The 21,879-nt window shown below is 49.2% G+C and overlaps 1 protein-coding gene and 1 pseudogene across 5 annotated transcripts in view; one reads left to right on the top strand and one right to left on the bottom strand.

Annotated features, from left to right (window-relative positions):
- The window catches only part of ARMC3 (armadillo repeat containing 3), a 287,743-nt gene that overhangs the window by 35,933 nt on the left and 229,931 nt on the right, over window positions 1–21,879 (bottom strand). For all 5 annotated transcript variants that reach the window (XM_063921586.1, XM_063921589.1, XM_063921588.1 and 2 more), the window contains one exon: window positions 2,597–2,695. In XM_063921586.1, the coding sequence (XP_063777656.1) occupies window positions 2,597–2,695 (99 nt within the window). The remainder of the gene's footprint in view (window positions 1–2,596; window positions 2,696–21,879) is intronic.
- On the top strand, window positions 126–244 carry LOC134930305 (5S ribosomal RNA; annotated as a pseudogene).

Raw genomic sequence — 21,879 nt, 5'->3', positions numbered from 1 at the left:
AATTGCTAAAAACAGCTAAAATCATGTAATATCAGCCTGTTGTTGTTTCTACAGTATTATTAACCTCAATAGCATTAATTTCCAGTCAGTTTTGACCACCTCATTGGCGTGCTGATCATACAATCCTCTACTATCATACCACGCTGCCATCGCCCGATCTCGTCCGATCTTGGAAGCTAAACAGCGTTGGGCCGGGTTAGTACCAGGAAAGGAGACTACCTGTGAATACCTGGTGTTGTAGAGTAGGAATTGTTTCCTCTCTGTGTGAGAAGAACACGCCAACAGCAGTATCACTACTATTTCTTTCTCATATCCTCTCATCTAGTCAGTGAGTGCTCAGTGCAGATCAATGTTTTTTCCATTTACAGTTATGGTATTTGTCGAATGATTCAGGTGCTAGAGTCTGGTGACCTCTAAACAGCTATATATCCACTTAATTTAAGTGATCATAGTTTGATATTTATATATTAATGCTTTGACCACTCCTCGGTCCTATCAATACAGTTATCTGTACTGGTCAGGGGAAATGGTGGTATGACAATACTGTGTCTACAAACCTTTCCAATCATTCTTTAAATAAAGAGACCAGAACATTTTAACATTTATTCCCAATTCTTTATTTCTTCATGGATCGTTTAGATGGGTAAAATGTGTTTAGATTATTACCAATAAAAGTTATGTTTTAACATTCTGTGATATACATTATAGGAACTCTTTTCCTGTATAGAGTGCGCCCACACAAGAGCCTTCTTTTTCTCCCTTGTTAGTCTGTGTACTTTCTGGCTCTGGGCGCACCACCAATCAGGACAGCATATAGGAGAAAATCATAGATATTTTCTCGCTCCCGCTACTAAGGGTAATTAATTGTCCGATTTTGTTTTTTTCAATTTATTACATTTTTGTGACCTGTGCCCAATCGCCCTATGTTTTTGTCAGTTTTGACCACCTCACAGCTCACAATATTGCTCACCAATACTGGCCAAAGGCTGGCTAGCTAAATTAAGCAACAGAGCAGCAGCACAAATAAACAGCATTTTTTTCTGCTTAAACAAATGTTGCAAATTAGTAATGTATTAGAGCAATAACCAAAAAAAAAGACTGTCACCTTAGCCCCCCAAAAATACAGGCCATAATGAAAAGAAATGTGGTGCAAGATGGAATTCTCCTTGGGTCCACCTTTATGTTGTATATTTAAAAGGACATGCACAATTTAACAAACCAAGCACTTTAGCAACAGAGACTGCCACTTTTGTGGCTGAAATGCTTGGTTTGTTTGGGCCCGCACACACTCATTTTTTGGAAGGACTACCTCCGATCATTAATGAGGAGGTTGATGATGAGGGTGTTGGCGGTGGAGATTGCATGTGCTTGTCCACATTTCTGGTAGCTGATACTGGATTGCTTGTTATTTTACAGGATTTTTTTTCAGATTTTGATAAATAACATACATGAACTCGCAGCAAATGACGTAACAGGGAGGAGGTTCCTAGATGGTTAATATCCCTAGCTCTACTTACTTTAGCTTTACAAACGGTACAGATGGCTAGACAAATCTGGTCAGGATTTGGGTAAAAATAATTCCACACAAAATAGGTGGCTTTTTTGGTCTTATTAACAATAGCCTTCTTTTTATCATGGGCAACTTACTTTGACACAAACAACATCCCCATCAACTTACTTTGACACAAACAACATCCCCATCATCAACATCCTCATTAGCATCCAATACACAAATATTCCCTGCATCCTGTTGCACTTCCACCATACCATCCTCAGTTTCTATGTCACAATCTTTACTTGTACTGCTCATCCCCACATGTTCAGAGGGTGTGGAAATTGTGGAAGGAGGCTTCTCTATGAGTACAGTGTCAGAAATGTCAGACTCACCCATGCTGATGTGGACAACCCTAAGGGTATATTTACTAAAGTGCATATTTTTTGCCTATAGCAACCAATCAAATTCTACTTATCATTTATTTAGCACCTTCTAGAAGACTATAGCTAGAATCTGATTGGTTGCTATGGCCAACATCTCCTCTTCTGAAAACCCGCTTGCTGTTCAGCCTTAGTGTGACACCTCTACTAGACATTGAGTAGAAAGGTTTAGCCCCGGCTTCTGCAACAGGTATTTTAGAGCATGAAACAACAGTAGCACTAGCAGGACCACCACTCGCAAACAAAGGCTATGGCCTGAGCCTTTCCTTGCTACTGAGTGTGGTGTATGGCATGTTCGTAGTTTTACATTTTTTCAGCAGTAAATTTTCCCTTCATTATTAGAAGTGATGTTTTCTTTAACATTGTGAAATATTGTTAAGATTTCAGTTGTCCTTTCTTAAACTTTGTGTCCCCTGGACCACCTTTAGTAGATGTTGATGTACCATCTGGTTACAGCTGCAGAATTTATAGAATTCAATATAATCCTACCTGGAATAGCTATGTACATTGAGAACAGCAAATTCTCAGTGTAGCTCTTCCAGGTGGAATTATATTAAACAATATACTCTTTCAGTTCTAGATCACACAGCTTAGACTGATCACAGTCTGTGCACCCCCGTTAATGTGTAAGGAAGACAACAGAGGAATGAATAGAGCATACCTTCCTTTTTCTCTAGAAGCACTTCTGCTCTGTGAAGATGGAGACCTGCCAGGATTTGGTTCTGACTTTTCCTCTAATGGAAGTGGTGAAGACACAGCCCTGTAAAAGATACGATAATAAGTACCCATTACAAAACAAAGCTGTAACACCACAACAAACAGCACTGAATGTTCTGAAATTAAAATTCAGATAAGTGCAAAATGAATTACTCTTTTAGCACTGGAGCTCATTAAGAGGCCCCATCAGAACTGCGCACATTTTGGCAGCAATCATACTCGCACTGCATGCATGAAACTAATTGTTGATATTCGCCCTTTTGCAGAGTTGTACACATCTATATGACTACACCTCTCCTATCCGCACACTTGTTCAAATAACCGTCAGCACTATCAGCGTGTACTTGTACAAATTATCATGGCAATTTTTTTCAATGAAAAATACAATACAAACTGACAGATATATTGATCTATGGTTACACAAAACGCAACATACTTGAAACCGCAGCTATATTGCATATGCCCCTTACTGGTGGGTGTCAAGGTAAAAAAAAACCATAAATGTGACTTCTTGTATTTAAACTGTCTTACACTTTTCATTTAATAAAGAATATAAGCATCCTATCTTTTAAAAATCTCTTTCATATTATATATATATATATAGATATATATATATATATATATATATATATATATATATATATATATATAGAGAGAGAGAGAGAGAGAGAGAGAGAGAGAGAGAGAGAGAGAGAGAGAGAGAGAGAGAGAGAGAGAGAGAGAGAGAGGAGAGTGTATGGTGATGGCATTCCTGGGACAATATTCATTGTTCCAGGCGTGCCACTATCAAATACTTCTGCACTTGTTGATGCATGGAGGGTACCGGACCAGATTCATTTTATACACACACACATATATATATATATATATATATATATATATATATATATATATATATATATATAGCAGATATAAAAGGCGGCACTCAGAGACTTGACTTGTGCAAAACAAACTTTTAGTGCAAAAACTGCAGGTTACAGCATCAACGTTTCGGGGCGCGTAGCCCCTTCATCAGGATAACCATGTTAGCATCATGTTATCCTGATGAAGGGGCTACGCGCCCCGAAATGTTGATGCTGTAACCTGCAGTTTTTGCACAAAAAGTTTGTTTTGGGCAAGTCAAGTCTCTGAGTGCCGCATTTTATATCTGCTATATACATGGAGGCGCAAACCTCATTGGAGGGCACCAGAGCCAGTTAACCCTTGGAGGTTTTTCGAGTGCCAGCCACAAAAGGGTATTTTTATATATATATATTTATATGTCGATAAAGGTTCAGTATTTAATCCTGGCGGTTGGGATGCCGGTGGTCACATGACCAACATCGGCATCCCGACAATGAAGATCCCGATAGTGGATGGTGTAAGTATTTCTACCCTCCCCTACCCTAACCTTCAGGGGTGGGAGCTATGGCTAATCCTCCAGGGGTGTTGGCTATGGCTAACCCTCGGTAAGTGGCAGCTATAGCTAAACACCCCCCTAGTGCCTAACCCGCACCCCGATAACTCATCTTGGCTGATGTCGGCCTGCGGTGTACTGGTGCCGGTCTCTGAAGTGGTGTCAGGATTCTGGTGCTGGTCACATGACCATCGGCATCCAAACCGCCAGGACGTTAAATGCATCCCGTATATATAATTATTTTTTTATTATATATATATATATATATATATATATATATATAATAAGAATTTACTTACCGATAATTCTATTTCTCGTAGTCCGTAGTGGATGCTGGGGACTCCGTCAGGACCATGGGGAATAGCGGCTCCGCAGGAGACAGGGCACAAAAGTAAAAGCTTTAGGATCAGGTGGTGTGCACTGGCTCCTCCCCCTATGACCCTCCTCCAAGCCTCAGTTAGGATACTGTGCCCGGACGAGCGTACACAATAAGGAAGGATTTTGAATCCCGGGTAAGACTCATACCAGCCACACCAGTCACACTGTACAACCTGTGATCTGAACCCAGTTAACAGCATGATAACAGCGGAGCCTCTGAAAAGATGGCTCACAACAATAATAACCCGATTTTTGTAACAATAACTATGTACAAGTATTGCAGACAATCCGCACTTGGGATGGGCGCCCAGCATCCACTACGGACTACGAGAAATAGAATTATCGGTAAGTAAATTCTTATTTTCTCTGACGTCCTAAGTGGATGCTGGGGACTCCGTCAGGACCATGGGGATTATACCAAAGCTCCCAAACGGGCGGGAGAGTGCGGATGACTCTGCAGCACCGAGTGAGAGAACTCCAGGTCCTCCTCAGCCAGGGTGTGCCCCTGACCAAGTAGCAGCTCGGCAAAGTTGTAAAGCCGAGACCCCTCGGGCAGCCGCCCAAGATGAGCCCACCTTCCTTGTGGAATGGGCATTTACATATTTTGGCTGTGGCAGGCCTGCCACAGAATGTGCAAGCTGAATTGTACTACACATCCAACTAGTAATCGTCTGCTTAGAAGCAAGAGCACCCAGTTTGTTGGGTGCATACAGGATAACAGCAAGTCAGTTTTCCTGACTCCAGCCGTCCTGGAAACCTATATTTTCAGGGCCCTGACAACATCTAGCAACTTGGAGTCCTCCAAGTCCCTAGTAGCCGCAGGTACCACAATAAGCTGGTTCAGGTGAAACGCTGACACCACCTTAGGGAGAAACTGGGGACGAGTCCGCAGCTCTGCCCTGTCCGAATGGACAATCAGATATGGGCTTTTGTGAGACAAAGCCGCCAATTCGGACACTCGCCTGGCCGAGGCCAGGGCCAACATCATGGTCACTTTCCATGTGAGATATTTCAAATCCACAGATTTGAGCGGTTTAAACCAATGTGATCTGAGGAATCCCAGAACTACGTTGAGATCCCACAGTGCCACTGGAGGCACAAAAGGGGGTTGTATATGCAGTACTCCCTTGACAAACTTCTGGATTTCAGGAACTGAAGCCAATTCTTTCTGGAAGAAAATCGACAGGGCCGAAATTTGAACCTTAATGGACCCCAATTTGAGGCCCATAGACACTCCTGTTTGCAGGAAATGCAGGAATCGACCGAGTTGAAATTTCTTCGTGGGGCCTTCCTGGCCTTACACCACGCAACATATTTTCGCCACATGTGGTGATAATGTTGTGCGGTCACCTCCTTCCTGGCTTTGACCAGGGTAAGAATGACCTCTTCCGGAATGCCTTTTTCCCTTAGGATCCGGCGTTCAACCGCCATGCCGTCAAACGCAGCCGCGGTAAGTCTTGGAACAGACATGGTACTTGCTGAAGCAAGTCCCTTCTTAGCGGCAGAGGCCATGAGTCCTCTGTGAGCATCTCTTGAAGTTCCGGGTACCAAGTCCTTCTTGGCCAATCCGGAGCCACGAGTATAGTTCTTACTCCTCTACGTCTTATAATTCTCAGTACCTTAGGTATGAGAAGCAGAGGAGGGAACACATACACCGACTGGTACACCCACGGTGTTACCAGAACGTCCACAGCTATTGCCTGAGGGTCTCTAGACCTGGCGCAATACCTGTCCAGTTTTTTGTTCAGGCGGGACGCCATCATGTCCACCTTTGGTCTTTCCCAACGGTTCACAATCATGTGGAAGACTTCCCGATGAAGTCCCCACTCTCCCGGGTGGAGGTCGTGCTGAGGAAGTCTGCTTCCCAGTTGTCCACTCCCGGAATGAACACTGCTGACAGTGCTATCACATGATTTTCCGCCCAGCGAAGAATCCTTGCAGTTTCTGCCATTGTCCTCCTGCTTCTTGTGCCGCCCTGTCTGTTTACGTGGGCGACTGCCGTGATGTTGTCCTACTGGATCAATACCGGCTGACCTTGAAGCAGAGGTCTTGCTAAGCTTAGAGCATTGTAAATTGCGCTTAGCTCCAGTATATTTATGTGGAGAGAAGTCTCCAGACTTGATCACACTCCCTGGAAATTTTTTCCTTGTGTGACTGCTCCCCAGCCTTTCAGGCTGGCATCCGTGGTCACCAGGACCCAGTCCTGAATGCCGAATCTGTGGCCCTTTAGTAGATGAGCACTCTGCAGCCACCACAGAAGAGACACCCTTGTCCTTGGAGACAGGGTTATCCGCTGATGCATCTGAAGATGCGATCCGGACCATTTTCCCAGCAGATCCCACTGAAAAGTTCTTGCGTGGAATCTGCCGAATGGAATCGCTTCGTAAGAAGCCACCATTTTTCCCAGGACCCTTGTGCATTGATGCACTGACACTTGGCCTGGTTTTAGGAGGTTCCTGACTAGCTCGGATAACTCCCTGGCTTTCTCCTCCGGGAGAAACACCTTTTTCTGGACTGTGTCCAGAATCATCCCTAGGAACAGCAGACGTGTCGTCGGAGACAGCTGCGATTTTGGAATATTTAGAATCCACCCATGCTGTCGTAGAACTACTTGAGATAGTGCTACTCCGACCTCCAACTGTTCTCTGGACCTTGCCCTTATCAGGAGATCGTCCAAGTAAGGGATAATTAAGACGCCTTTTCTTTGAAGAAGAATCATCATTTCGGCCATTACCTTGGTAAAGACCCGGGGTGCCGTGGACAATCCAAACGGCAGCGTCTGAAACTGATAGTGACCGTTTTGTACCACGAACCTGAGGTACCCTTGGTGAGAAGGGCAAATTGGGACATGGAGGTAAGCATCCTTGATGTCCAGGGACACCATATAGTCCCCTTCTTCCTGGTTCGCTATCACTGCTCTGAGTGACTCCATCTTGATTTGAACCTTTGTATGTAAGTGTTCAAATATTTCAGATTCAGAATAGGTCTCACCGAGCCGTCTGGCTTCAGTACCACAATATAGTGTGGAATAATACCCCTTTCCTTGTTGTAGGAGGGGTACTTTGATTATCACCTGCTGGGAATACAGCTTGTGAATTGTTTCCAATACTGCCTCCCTGTCGGAGGGAGACGTTGGTAAAGCAAACTTCAGGAACCTGCGAGGGGGAGACGTCTCGAATTTCCAATCTGTACCCCTGGGATACTACTTGTAGGATCCAGGGGTCCACTTGCGAGTAAGCCCACTGCGTGCTGAAACTCTTGAGACGACCCCCCACCGCACCTGTTTGTACGGCCCCAGCGTCATGCTGAGGACTTGGCAGAAGCGGTGGAAGGCTTCTGTTCCTGGGAATGGGCTGCCTGCTGCAGTCTTCTTCCCTTATGGGGACGAAAGGACTGAGGCTGAAAAGACGATGTCTTTTTCTGCTGAGATGTGACTTGGGGTAAAAAGGTGGATTTTCCAGCTGTTGCCGTGGCCACCAGATCCGATGGACCGACCCCAAATAACTCCTCCCCTTTATACGGCAATACTTCCATGTGCCGTTTGGAATCTGCATCACCTGACCACTGTCGTGTCCATAAACATCTTCTGGCAGATATGGACATCGCACTTACTCTTGATGCCAGAGTGCAAATATCCCTCTGTGCATCTCGCATATATAGAAATGCATCCTTTAAATGCTCTATAGTCAATAAAATACTGTCCCTGTCAAGGGTATCAATATTTCCAGTCAGGGAATCCGACCAAGCCACCCCAGCGCTGCCCATCCAGGCTGAGGCGATCGCTGGTCGCAGTATAACACCAGTATGTGTGTATATACTTTTTAGGATATTTTCCAGCCTCCTATCAGTTGGCTCCTTGAGGGCGGCCGTATCTGGAGACGGTAACGCCACTTGTTTTGATAAGCGTGTGAGCGCCTTATCCACCCTAAGGGGTGTTTCCCAACGCGCCATAACTTCTGGCGGGAAAGGGTATACCGCCAATAATTTTCTATCGGGGGAAACCCACGCATCATCACACACTTCATTTAATTTATCTGATTCAGGAAAAACCACATGTAGTTTTTTCACACTCCACATAATACCCTTTTTTGTGGTACTTGTAGTATCAGAAATATGTAACATCTCCTTCATTGCCCTTAACAAGTAACGTGTGGCCCTAAAGGAAAATACGTTTGTTTCTTCACCGTCGACACTGGAGTCAGTGTCCGTGTCTGTGTCGACCCACTGAGGTAAAAGGACGTTTTAACGCCCCTGACGGTGTTTGAGACGCCTGGACAGGTACTAATTGGTTTGCCGGCCGTCTCATGTCGTCAACCGACCTTGCAGCGTGTTGACATTATCACGTAATTCCTTAAATAAGCCATCCATTCCGGTGTCGACTCCCTAGAGAGTGACATCACCATTACAGGCAATTGCTCCGCCTCCTCACCAACATCGTCCTCATACATGTCGACACACACGTACCGACACACAGCACACACACAGGGAATGCTCTGATAGAGGACAGGACCCCACTAGCCCTTTGGGGAGACAGAGGGAGAGTTTGCCAGCACACACCAAAAACGCTATAATTATACAGGGACAACCTTTATATAAGTGTTTTTCCCTTATAGCATTTTAATATATATATATACATATCGCCAAATAAGTGCCCCCCCTCTCTGTTTTAACCCTGTTTCTGTAGTGCAGTGCAGGGGAGAGCCTGGGAGCCTTCCCACCAGCATTTCTGTGAGGGAAAATGGCGCTGTGTGCTGAGGAGAATAGGCCCCGCCCCCTTTTCGGCGGGCTTCTTCTCCCGTTTTTCTGAGACCTGGCAGGGGTTAAATACATCCATATAGCCCCCAGGGGCTATATGTGATGTATTTTTAGCCAGAATAAGGTACTATCATTGCTGCCCAGGGCGCCCCCCCCAGCGCCCTGCACCCTCAGTGACCGCTGCTATGAAGTGTGCTGACAACAATGGCGCACAGCTGCAGTGCTGTGCGCTACCTTATGAAGACTGAAAAGTCTTCTGCCGCCGGTTTCTGGACCTTTTCGGCATCTGCAAGGGGGTCGGCGGCGCGGCTCCGGGACGAACCCCAGGGTGAGACCTGTGTTCCGACTTCCTCTGGAGCTAATGGTGTTCAGTAGCCTAAGAAGCCAATCCATCCTGCACGCAGGTGAGTTCACTTCTCTCCCCTAAGTCCCTCGATGCAGTGAGCCTGTTGCCAGCAGGACTCACTGAAAATAAAAAAAAAAACCTAACAAAACTTTTACTCTAAGCAGCTCTTTAGGAGAGCCACCTAGATTGCACCCTTCTCGGCCGGGCACAAAAATCTAACTGAGGCTTGGAGGAGGGTCATAGGGGGAGGAGCCAGTGCACACCACCTGATCCTAAAGCTTTTACTTTTGTGCCCTGTCTCCTGCGGAGCCGCTATTCCCCATGGTCCTGACGGAGTCCCCAGCATCCACTTAGGACGTCAGAGAAATATATATATATATATATATATATATATATATATATATATATATATATATATATATATATATATATATATATTATTTATTTATTTATTTTTTTCATTTAGTCAGCCACAGAAAATAAGATTTTACTTACCGATAAATCTATTTCTCGGAGTCCGTAGTGGATGCTGGGGTTCCTGAAAGGACCATGGGGAATAGCGGCTCCGCAGGAGACAGGGCACAAAAAGTAAAGCTTTTCCAGATCAGGTGGTGTGCACTGGCTCCTCCCCCTATGACCCTCCTCCAGACTCCAGTTAGGTACTGTGCCCGGACGAGCGTACACAATAAGGGAGGATTTTGAATCCCGGGTAAGACTCATACCAGCCACACCAATCACACCGTACAACTTGTGATCTAAACCCAGTTAACAGTATGATAACAGCGGAGCCTCTGAAAGATGGCTTCCTTCAACAATAACCCGAATTAGTTAACAATAACTATGTACAATTATTGCAGATAATCCGCACTTGGGATGGGCGCCCAGCATCCACTACGGACTCCGAGAAATAGATTTATCGGTAAGTAAAATCTTATTTTCTCTATCGTCCTAGTGGATGCTGGGGTTCCTGAAAGGACCATGGGGATTATACCAAAGCTCCCAAACGGGCGGGAGAGTGCGGATGACTCTGCAGCACCGAATGAGAGAACTCCAGGTCCTCCTTAGCCAGAGTATCAAATTTGTAAAATTTTACAAACGTGTTCTCCCCTGACCACGTAGCTGCCGGGCAAAGTTGTAATGCCGAGACCCCTCGGGCAGCCGCCCAAGATGAGCCCACCTTCCTTGTGGAGTGGGCCTTTACAGATTTAGGCTGTGGCAGGCCTGCCACAGAATGTGCAAGTTGGATTGTGCTACAGATCCAACGAGCAATCGTCTGCTTAGACGCAGGAGCACCCATCTTGTTGGGTGCATACAATATAAACAACGAGTCAGATTTTCTGACTCCAGCTGTCCTTGCAATATATATTTTTAATGCTCTGACAACGTCCAGTAACTTGGAGTCCTCCAAGTCACTTGTAGCCGCAGGCACTACAATAGGCTGGTTCAGATGAAATGCTGACACCACCTTAGGGAGAAAATGCGGACGAGTCCGCAGTTCTGCCCTGTCCGAATGGAAAATCAGATATGGGCTTTTGTAAGATAAAGCTGCCAGTTCTGACACTCTCCTGGCCGAAGCCAGGGCTAGAAGCATGGTCACTTTCCATGTGAGATATTTCAAATCCACCTTCTTTAGTGGTTCAAACCAATGAGATTTTAGAAAGTCCAAAACCACATTGAGATCCCACGGTGCCACTGGAGGCACCACAGGAGGCTGTATATGTAGCACTCCCTTAACAAAGGTCTGGACTTCAGGGACTGAAGCCAATTCTTTTTGAAAGAAAATCGACAGGGCCGAAATTTGAACCTTAATAGATCCCAATTTGAGACCCATAGACAATCCTGATTGCAGGAAATGTAGGAATCGACCCAGTTGAAATTCCTCCGTCGGAGCACTCCGATCTTCGCACCACGCAACATATTTTCGCCAAATTCGGTGATAATGTTGCACGGTTACTTCCTTCCTTGCTTTAATCAAAGTAGGAATGACTTCTTCCGGCATGCCTTTTTCCTTTAGGATCCGGCGTTCAACCGCCATGCCGTCAAACGCAGCCGCGGTAAGTCTTGAAACAGACAGGGACCCTGCTGAAGCAAGTCCCTCCTTAGAGGTAGAGGCCACGGATCTTCCGTGATCATCTCTTGAAGTTCCGGGTACCAAGTCCTTCTTGGCCAATCCGGAACCACTAGTATCGTCCTTACGCCTCTTTGCCGTATAATTCTCAATACTTTTGGTATGAGAGGCAGAGGAGGAAACACATACACCGACTGGTACACCCAAGGCGTTACCAGCGCGTCCACAGCTATTGCCTGCGGATCTCTTGACCTGGCGCAATACCTGTCCAGTTTTTTGTTGAGGCGAGACGCCATCATGTCCACCATTGGTCTTTCCCAACGGGTTACCAGCAAGTGGAAGACTTCTGGATGAAGTCCCCACTCTCCCGGGTGAAGATCGTGTCTGCTGAGGAAGTCTGCTTCCCAGTTGTCCACTCCCGGGATGAACACTGCTGACAGTGCTATCACATGATTCTCTGCCCAGCGAAGAATCCTTGCAGCTTCTGCCATTGCACTCCTGCTTCTTGTGCCGCCCTGTCTGTTCACATGGGCGACTGCCGCGATGTTGTCCGACTGGATCAACACCGGTTTTCCCTGAAGCAGAGGTTCTGCCTGGCTTAGAGCATTGTATATTGCTCTTGAAATTCTTTATTTTTGCGTGGTCAGGTACATAAAGAAGGCATTCTAGGAGTACAAGGGACATATGGCCAACATAGCCAGTGTCCAAAATAGACCACAGTTTTCCAGTGAGTAACAGGGTTAATTGGTATGGGAAAAACAATCAAGTTCAAACATGGGAATCGGGGGGGGGGGGGGGGGGAGAAGAGAAACAGGGGGGGGGGGGGGAAATAACCACATTTGTAACCATGCATAATATAAGTCTTGAGAACAGGACGGTCATAATAGGGGGGGGAGGAAACGGAGAAGAGACACGGACAGAGAGGGTAATAGGAGGAAGAGATAATTGAGAAAGATAGGAGATGAGATAAGGAGGAATGTCAAAGGGAGAAGTAAGTGGGTGCCCATGGGTCTACGGGAGGAGCTGGAGCAGGTGGAGGGAGCCGGCTAACCACGTTCAGCGGCGAGCCAGGGAGCCCAGACCTGCTCGAAGACGTGGCCCCGGTCGTGGAGGTAATAGGTTATCTTTTCCATTGAGGCGATGTGCCAGATTTTAGCTTTGAGGGATAGTAGGGAGGGTGGTAAGGGGTTCTTCCAGTTGAGGGCGATCAGTGATTTAGCTGCGGCTAGAATGTGTGAGGTCAGCTTTTGGGAGAATTTATTGAGGAGTGGGGGGGGATAACACAGTAAGGAGACCCAAGGGTCTTTCATTACAGGGGATTCTAGAAGTGAGTTGAGGAGGGAGTGGACCAGATCCCAGAAGGGGACGATAACCGGGCAGGTCCACCATATGTGGAGCATAGTACCTCTCTCCCCACAGTTCCTCCAGCAGGCTGGAGAGGAGGACGGGAAAAATTTGTTAAGACGGTCGGGGGTATAGTACCAGCGGTAATAAACTTTGTAGGCCGTTTCCTTAAAGGCGGTGGCAATAGAGCTTTTAGCAATCCCTAGTCTCATGTCCTCCCAATCCTGAGTTTCAGGTGGGGGCCCGAGGTCCCGTTCCCATGCAAGTTCATGGGGCCGGGATAGGGGCAGGGAAAAATCCAGTAGGAGAGAGTAAAGTTGGGAGATTGTGCCTTTGGAGGAGTGGGAGTTGACACATAGGGATTCAAAGGGAGTAAGGGCACGGAGTAAGGCGGTGGAAGGGAGGGAGGTTAAAAAGTGGCGTATTTGTAAGAATTGAAAGGGGTTGAGTGGCTGTGAGGGGGTTTTCTGCTGGAGGTCCGGGAGGGACAGCCATTGGCCTCGATCGGCAAAGTCGATTGGGAATTTAAGGCCCAGAGTTATCCACGTCCGGGATCTCGTAGCTGAGAGTCCGGAGGGAAACATGGGGTTCTGCCAGATGGGGGTTAAGGGTGAGGGTGTAGTAGTGAGACCCCACTTCAGAGAGAGGGTGTCCCAGGTTTTGAGGTTGAATTTGATGGTGGGAAGAAGTTTAGAGGTTGGGGTCGAGAGGCAGAGGGGAGTCCCCATAGGGGGGTCAGATCTGGGATGCCAATGAAGGCTGCTTCGATGTCCAGCCAAGAAACCGATCCTGGAGGAGCGTAGGAAGTGACAATGTGGGATAAGTGGGAGGCGAGGTAGTATAATTTGACATCGGGAAGTCCTCTGCCTCCCATGGAGGTTGCTCTTTTCAGGGTGTTGGCAGCAATGCGGGGAGGTCTGTGGTTCCAAATAAAGCGCACAAGGGCTCGTTGGATATTGCGGAGGAAGGGGGCCGGGACCGCCACAGGGAGAGTCTGGAAAAGGTAGAGCCATTTGGGGATTATGGTCATTTTAACTGCTATGATCCTGCCCAGCCATGAGATGAAGAGACTGTTCCAAGAGGTCAGGTCGGCTAGTGTGTTGGTAAGAAGGGGTGGGAAGTTTTCCCGGAAGAGGGAGTCGTAACGCGGGGTTAGGTATATCCCTAGGTATTTTATCTTTGAGGGTTGCCATTTAAATTTAAAATTGGTGCGAAGGGACTCCGCCTGGTGTTGGGGGATATGTAGCATCATGGCCTCAGATTTGGAGTAGTTGATCTTGTAGCCTGAGATGAGGCTATAGGCTTGTAGAACCGAGAATAGGTTTGGGAGTGAAATAAGGGGCTGGGTCAGGGAGAGTAGGATGTCATCTGCGAAGAGGGAGATTTTGGGATCTGTGGGGCCTACCTTTATTCCGTGTATATCTGGATGTGTTCTAATTTGAGAGGCAAGGGGTTCTATAATAAGGGCAAATATTAGGGGGGAGAGGGGGCAGCCCTGACGTGTGCCATTGGAGATGCTAAGTGGGGCGGATGGGGTACCATTGATAAGGACGGTGGCCGAGGGGGTGGAGTATAATGCTAGGATGCTGGTGAGGAAGCCACCGGACAAGCCATAGGCCTCCAAGGTGGGTCTCAAGAAGTCCCAGGAGATCCGGTCAAATGCTTTTTCGGCATCTAAGGAAAGCATGATCGTGGGGCATCTCCTGGAATTAGAGATATGTATAAGGTCAATGGCACGTCTGGTGTTGTCTCTTGCCTGGCGGCCCGGGATAAAGCCTACTTGGTCGTAGTGAACAAGGGAAGGGAGGTATGGGTTAAGACGGTTGGCCAGGATCTTAGCGAAGATTTTCAGGTCTAGGTTCAGGAGGGATATGGGGCGATAGCTTGCGCAATTAAGGGGGTCCTTGCCTTCTTTGGGGATCACCACAATTCTAGCCTCTAGCATCTCAGGGGGAAAAGGGTCGCCTTGGACAATCCCGTTGAAGAGAGAGTGTAGGTGGGGGGAGAGAAGGGCAGAGAATTTCTTGTAGTAGAGAGCGGTGAACCCATCTGGGCCCGGAGATTTGCCGGTTTTTTGCATGAGTATAGTCTGGGTGATTTCTTCCACCGTAATCTCACCGTTGAGAAGGTCCAAGGCGTCCGGGGGTAGTCTGGGTAGTTTAGAAGCAGAGAGAAAGTGGGAGATAAGGTCGGATCGAGGTTGGGGGGAAGAGCCCGGTGGAGGGGGCGGAAGGTTGTATAGGTCGGTGTAGTAGGATTGGAAGGCAGCTCTAATGGCTGTGGGGTCCTGAATAAGTTGGTTGAGAGAGTTTCTGATAGTGACAATGTTGGTTTTGGCTCTTGTGGAGCGGAGTCGAGCCGCCAGGATCCTGTCCGCCTTGTCACCCTTCTCATAAAAGGACTGGCGAAGCCACTTAAGGCGCTTGGCCACCCGTGTAGTAAGAAGAAGATCGAGTTCCGCTTTAATGGTGCGAAGTTCGGACAAGACCGCCTGGTCGGAAGACGCCTTGTGTTGGGTCTCAAGTGCATGGAGTGTAATGGAGAGCCTGTTGTATTGGGAAAGGGATTGCTTTTTAGCTTTTGAGGCTAGGCTGATGAGGTGTCCTCGAAGGACAGCCTTGTGCGCCAGCCAGAGGGTGGGTCTAGAAATATCGGGGGAGTCATTTAAGGTGAAATAATCAGAGATTTTGTCTTGGAGATGGGACTTTGTCTCAGGGTTGTGTAGGAGGGAATCGTTGAGGCGCCATGTCATAGGGCGAGGACGGGAAGCCAGACCTGCGAGGTCGCAGGAGATGGGGGCGTGGTCGGACCAGATCAGTGGGTGGATATGGGCATCGCGGAGGTTCAAAGCAAGATCATGACTGAGCAGGACCATATCAATGCGGGAGTAGGAGTTATGCGGGGCAGAGTAGAAGGTGTAGTCGCGGGCAGAGGGGTCTTTTATCCTCCAGGAGTCGTAGAGAAGTTGGGATCGCATGAGTCGGAGGAGGGATCTAGAGTGAAGGGAGTCTGACGGGGAAGGAGTAGGGGGAAAGGTAGAGCGGTCTAGCTGTGGATTGAGAACGGAGTTGAAGTCACCTGCAAGTATAAGGTCGCCCTGTCGGACTCGAGTGAGGAGATTATCTATCCTTGTAAAAAACCGTTCCTGTCGCTGATTAGGGGCGTAAACATTAACCAGGGTGCATATATTATTGTTGAGTTTACCCACTAGGACAAGGAATCGGCCGTCTTTGTCAGCATGAGAGTCTAGGAGTTCAAAAGACAGGTGGCGGGCAATTAAGATCGCTACTCCACGTTTTTTGGCTAGGTGATCGCAGGCATGAAAGGAAACGGGAAATGGTTTACATTGCAGGGTAGGGTGAGATTCGTGCACGAAGTGAGTTTCCTGTAGGAAAATCAAATCGCCTCTATGGTGTTTAAGGGAGGCAAATAGCTTGCCTCTCTTTTGAGGGCTGTTCAAGCCCTTCACATTATGGGAGAGTACCCGGAGACCCATGGGCAGGCAGCAGTGAGGTGGTCGGATTTGAAAGGGCGGGAGTGGTTGGGGGTGGAGAAGGGGGAGGGGGAGACAGATCGAAGATATATGAAATGAGAGAGAGTGTGGTCAGAGGAGGGGTGGTAGGGGAAGAGGACCGGAGGGGGTGGGGGGGTGGTTGGTCGTCTGGCGGAGGAGGCCAGGACCGGTAAAGCTGACAAGGGGAAGGAATACTAGGCGTTGGGGAAGCACCTAGGTCAGCGGTAGGGCCCGGGGCCCTGTGGGGGCGCGGCATGGGGCCCCGATCGCGGGTCACGAGCCGCTCGGGGAAAGACAGGAGGCAAGCCTCCCCTGGGGGTACCTGAGGGAGAGAGCTGGAGAGAAGACAGGAAGAGATGATAGCCGGAGCGCCCGCCCCAAGGGGCGGAGAATAGGAGGAGGGGGAGGAGGGGAAAGAGTGGGTCAAGTATCTGCATGGGAACATATCAAGAGAGTAACTTTTGAATATGTGGGCAGTTAGACATTTAAACTACCAAACGATGTAACATTTCAATAGAGGATAACAACAATATTATTGTGAAGCAACCGAGGGGTCAGGAGGTAAGGTCACTAAGAACCTAAGGTAATGTAGCACTTCAGGTGGGGGGGTACGACCAGAAGTGATCGTCCCAATTCAATGTAGGGTGCTGTAGCGTAGAGAGGTGAGAGTTCTCAGGGCACTGGAGGTGGGGCCTGGGAGGCCCCGGAGGACGGCACCGTGAACCACTCAGAACGAGGAGACCGAAGTGAATCTCGCTGTGTCCGTGGTGGGAGGCGTGGAGAGTGGACATCTTGGTCAGGAACGGGGATGCCCAGTTTGGAGAGGAGTGTTTGGGCCTCAGGTTGGTCTCTAGCTGTGAGGAGCTTCCCTTGGTGCCACACTAAGATCCGGAAAGGGAAACCCCAACGGTACTTCACGTTGTGACGGGAGAGCAGGGAAGTGATGGGTTTGAAGTCCCTGCGTTTAGCTAAGGTTAGCGGGGATAAATCCTGAAAAATCTGGAGTGGGGTGTTTTGGAAAGTCACAGATCCCAGCCGTCGGGCCTCCCTCATAACGGCCTCCTTTGCAGTGAAGTAGTGCATTCGGAGAATGACATCTCTGGGCTGAGAAGAGTCCTGGGAGCGCGGCCGCAAGGCCCGGTGGGCTCGGTCCAGGAGGAGATGTTCCTCGGGGGTGTCGGGCGATAGGTGTGCGAAAAGGCGTTTAAGGTAGAGTTCAAGATGAGATGCCTCGACCTCCTCAGGGATACCCCGAATCCTCATATTATTTCTCCTTGCTCTATTGTCTTGGTCCTCGTTCTCCTCCCGGAGGTGGGCAACATCCTGACGGAGTTGATGCAACTCGGTCTCTGCTGTTTGCTGGAACGTTACCACCTCTTCGACTCTTCTTTCGAGTTGGTCAGTTCTGGAGCCGATATCGGCTATATCGGATTTCAGGGAGTGTAGAGCTTGGACTGAGGACTTAATGTCCCGCATCTCCTTAAGGAGGGAGAGGAAGTCCTTACGGGTGAGGGGCGTGAGATCGTCATCTTCGGCCTCCGATTCGGAGGGGGCCTGAGAGGGGCCGGGATTGTCAGGCCTGTTCGTGGCTGGGGTGCCTTTTTTGGTCAGAAATGGTGTGAGGTCGGACCCCTGGGATTTTTTGTTACCCCTGGTCATCTTGGGGGCGTAGGGGGGTAGGTGGAAAGTAGGGTGAGGAATGGGGGTGGCGCTCCCGCTATGAGGCTCAGGGCCAGGGAAGGTGACTCGGGGGCCTTAAGGAGACATTACGGTGTGGTCATCAGCCGAGCCCGGCAGATGGAGTCCGCCCAGGGAGGACCACGAGAGCAGAGGGAGGGCACCCCGGCCCGGACTGGAGAGTGTGAGTCCGAAGTCGCAGGAGAGGGGATCCCGGAGACTATCTCCACCGCTCGGGGACCACAGGGACGCGTCCCGGGCACGGACCAGCCGGCGATCGGGGCAGCCCTGGGGCGGGGACCCGGCGGGGGAGAGGACCGCAGGGTGATGTGAAAGCGGCTCCCAGGTGGGTGCCAGTGGAGGCCTCGGTGGAGTTTAGGTGGATGGAGGCAGAAGGGACCACGGTCCCAGAGACTCACCAAGCGGCCGCCGCTGGAGCGGGTTGCAGAGAGCCGGAGGTTGAGGGTGGTCCAAGCCGGCACCTCCCAAGAGAGCGTATAGGGGCTTCGAGGTGGGTGGCAGGGGTGGAGGAGATCCCTTCAGTCTCAGGAGGGGCACAGAGCCAGTGATTGATTGAGGTCGCAGGAGAGGGGGGATGGAGCTGCGGGTCTGAGTGTTGGGTGCGGGGTATGATAATCGCCGCACGCAGCCGCTAGAGCTATTCCGTCGGCCTTTCTCTGGAGTAGGTGCTGGCTTCAGGAGATAGGAGAACAGGCAGGGTTATAGAGATATAAGTATAGTGGCTGAGTTGACTATACCAGTATTCGCCACAAGAGGGAGCCTTAGTTACAGCCAGCACCAGTCAGGGAGTTTGATGGGTGCTTTGCCAGTCCCAAGATGGCCGCCGCTTATCAGTGAGAGTTAGGTCCACCGGAGGACTCCCAGTCGTCGATCCCCGCCAGCGGGGGAAGAGATCTTGCTAGATCTTGCTTGCAGTGTTGTGTGAGACGGGGGAGGAAGGGCAGGCGCCTGGAGAGGTCGGGAATCGGCCAGGTAAAGTCTAGAGGCCGGGCGGCGCCAACCGCAAGATGGCCGCCGGCTGCCAGCCAGACACTTCTCGGCCCTTACCTCCCGCCGATCGTCCGGTCCCTGGTCTCCTGCGAGGATCAGCGCCCGGTGGGTGAGTCCCCCAGTGCCAGGGAGAGCCTTTCAGGTGGGTGGGAGAGTCTGCAGGGTCGCCGAACCGGGTCCCAGGAAACGCCGGCACAGCTCCAAAATCGAGGCCCCGGCTTCTGGGGTGGAGGTAGGCCGCAATCCGCAGGGGGCAACGCAGGGCCCCCCCGATTCCGCAGCTTCTTCCTCCAGGTGCTGGGTGTAGTGGTGGGGCTTAGGGGACTAGTCCCTTGTCGGTGGGCCTCCAAATCTGGTCAAAAAGTGGGTTTTGATACAGTGCCAGCCGGAGCTCAGCAGAGACCCGACCTTCCTCTATGCTAGCCAGGCCACGCCCTGTATATTGCTCTTAGTTCCAGAATGTTTATGTGAAGAGACGTTTCCAGGCTCGTCCATACTCCCTGGAAGTTTCTTCCTTGTGTGACTGCTCCCCAGCCTCTCAGGCTGGCGTCCGTGGTCACCAGGATCCAATCCTGTATGCCGAATCTGCGGCCCTCCAATAGATGAGCACTCTGCAACCACCACAGAAGAGACACCCTTGTCCTTGGAGACAGGGTTATCCGCAGGTGCATCTGAAGATGCGACCCTGACCATTTGTCCAACAGATCCCTTTGGAAAATTCTTGCGTGGAATCTGCCGAATGGAATTGCTTCGTAAGAAGCCACCATTTTTCCCAGGACTCTTGTGCATTGATGTACAGACACCTTTCCTGGTTTTAGGAGGTTCCTGACAAGCTCGGATAACTCCATGGCTTTTTCCTCCGGGAGAAAAACCTTTTTCTGAACCGTGTCCAGAATCATCCCTAGGAACAGCAGACGAGTTGTCGGCATTAACTGGGATTTTGGAATATTCAGAATCCACCCGTGCTGTTTTAGCACTTCTTGCGACAGTGCTAATCCCATCTCTAGCTGTTCTCTGGACCTTGCCCTTATTAGGAGATCGTCCAAGTATGGGATAATTAATATGCCTTTTCTTCGAAGAAGAATCATCATCTCGGCCATTACCTTTGTAAAGACCCGAGGTGCCGTGGACAATCCGAACGGCAGCGTCTGAAACTGATAGTGACAGTTTTGTACAACGAACCTGAGGTACCCCTGGTGTGAGGGGTAAATTGGAACGTGGAGATACGCATCCTTGATGTCCAAGGATACCATAAAGTCCCCCTCTTCCAGGTTCGCTATCACTGCTCTGAGTGACTCCATCTTGAACTTGAACTTCTTTATGTACAGGTTCAAGGACTTCAGATTTAGAATAGGCCTTACCGAGCCATCCGGCTTCGGTACCACAAAAAGAGTGGAATAATACCCCTTCCCTTGTTGTAGAAGAGGTACCTTGACTATCACCTGCTGAGAGTACAGCTTGTGAATGGCTTCCAAAACCGTCTCCCTTTCGGAGGGGGACGTTGGTAAAGCAGACTTCAGGAAACGGCGAGGTGGATCTGTCTCTAATTCCAACCTGTACCCCTGAGATATTATCTGCAGGATCCAGGGATCTACCTGCGAGTGAGCCCACTGCGCGCTGTAATTTTTGAGACGACCACCCACCGTCCCCGAGTCCGCTTGAGAAGCCCCAGCGTCATGCTGAGGCTTTTGTAGAAGCCGGGGAAGGCTTCTGTTCCTGGGAAGGAGCTGCCTGTTGCTGTCTCTTCCCTCGACCTCTGCCTCGTGGCAGATATGAATAGCCCTTTGCTCTCTTATTTTTAAAGGAACGAAAGGGCTGCGGTTGAAAAGTCGGTGCCTTTTTCTGTTGGGGAGTGACTTGAGGTAGAAAGGTGGATTTCCCGGCTGTAGCCGTGGCCACCAAATCTGATAGACCGACTCCAAATAACTCCTCCCCTTTATACGGCAAAACTTCCATATGTCGTTTTGAATCCGCATCGCCTGTCCACTGTCGCGTCCATAAAGCTCTTCTGGCCGAAATGGACATAGCACTTACCCGTGATGCCAGTGTGCAGATATCCCTCTGTGCATCACGCATATAAAGAAATGCATCCTTTATTTGTTCTAACGACAGTAAAATATTGTCCCTGTCCAGGGTATCAATATTTTCAATCAGGGACTCTGACCAAACTACCCCAGCACTGCACATCCAGGCAGTCGCTATAGCTGGTCGTAGTATAACACCTGCATGTGTGTATATACTTTTTTGGATATTTTCCATCCTCCTATCTGATGGATCTTTAAGTGCGGCCGTCTCAGGAGAGGGTAACGCCACTTGTTTAGATAAGCGTGTTAGCGCCTTGTCCACCCTAGGAGGTGTTTCCCAGCGCTCCCTAACCTCTGGCGGGAAAGGGTATAATGCCAATAATTTCTTTGAAATTATCAGCTTTTTATCAGGGGCAACCCACGCTTCATTACACACGTCATTTAATTCTTCTGATTCAGGAAAAACTATAGGTAGTTTTTTCACACCCCACATAATACCCTGTTTAGTGGTACCTGTAGTATCAGCTAAATGTAACGCCTCCTTCATTGCCAAAATCATATAACGTGTGGCCCTACTGGAAAATACGGTTGATTCGTCACCGTCACCACTGGAGTCAGTGCCTGCGTCTGGGTCTGTGTCGACCGACTGAGGCAAAGGGCGTTTCACAGCCCCTGACGGTGTTTGAGTCGCCTGGACAGGCACTAATTGATTGT

The sequence above is a fragment of the Pseudophryne corroboree genome, chromosome 5 (genome assembly GCF_028390025.1).
Source record: "Pseudophryne corroboree isolate aPseCor3 chromosome 5, aPseCor3.hap2, whole genome shotgun sequence".
NCBI classification, from domain to species: Eukaryota; Metazoa; Chordata; class Amphibia; order Anura; family Myobatrachidae; genus Pseudophryne; species Pseudophryne corroboree.
Note: the sequence above shows the minus strand (reverse complement) of the source record. Positions and strands in the feature narration are given on the sequence as shown.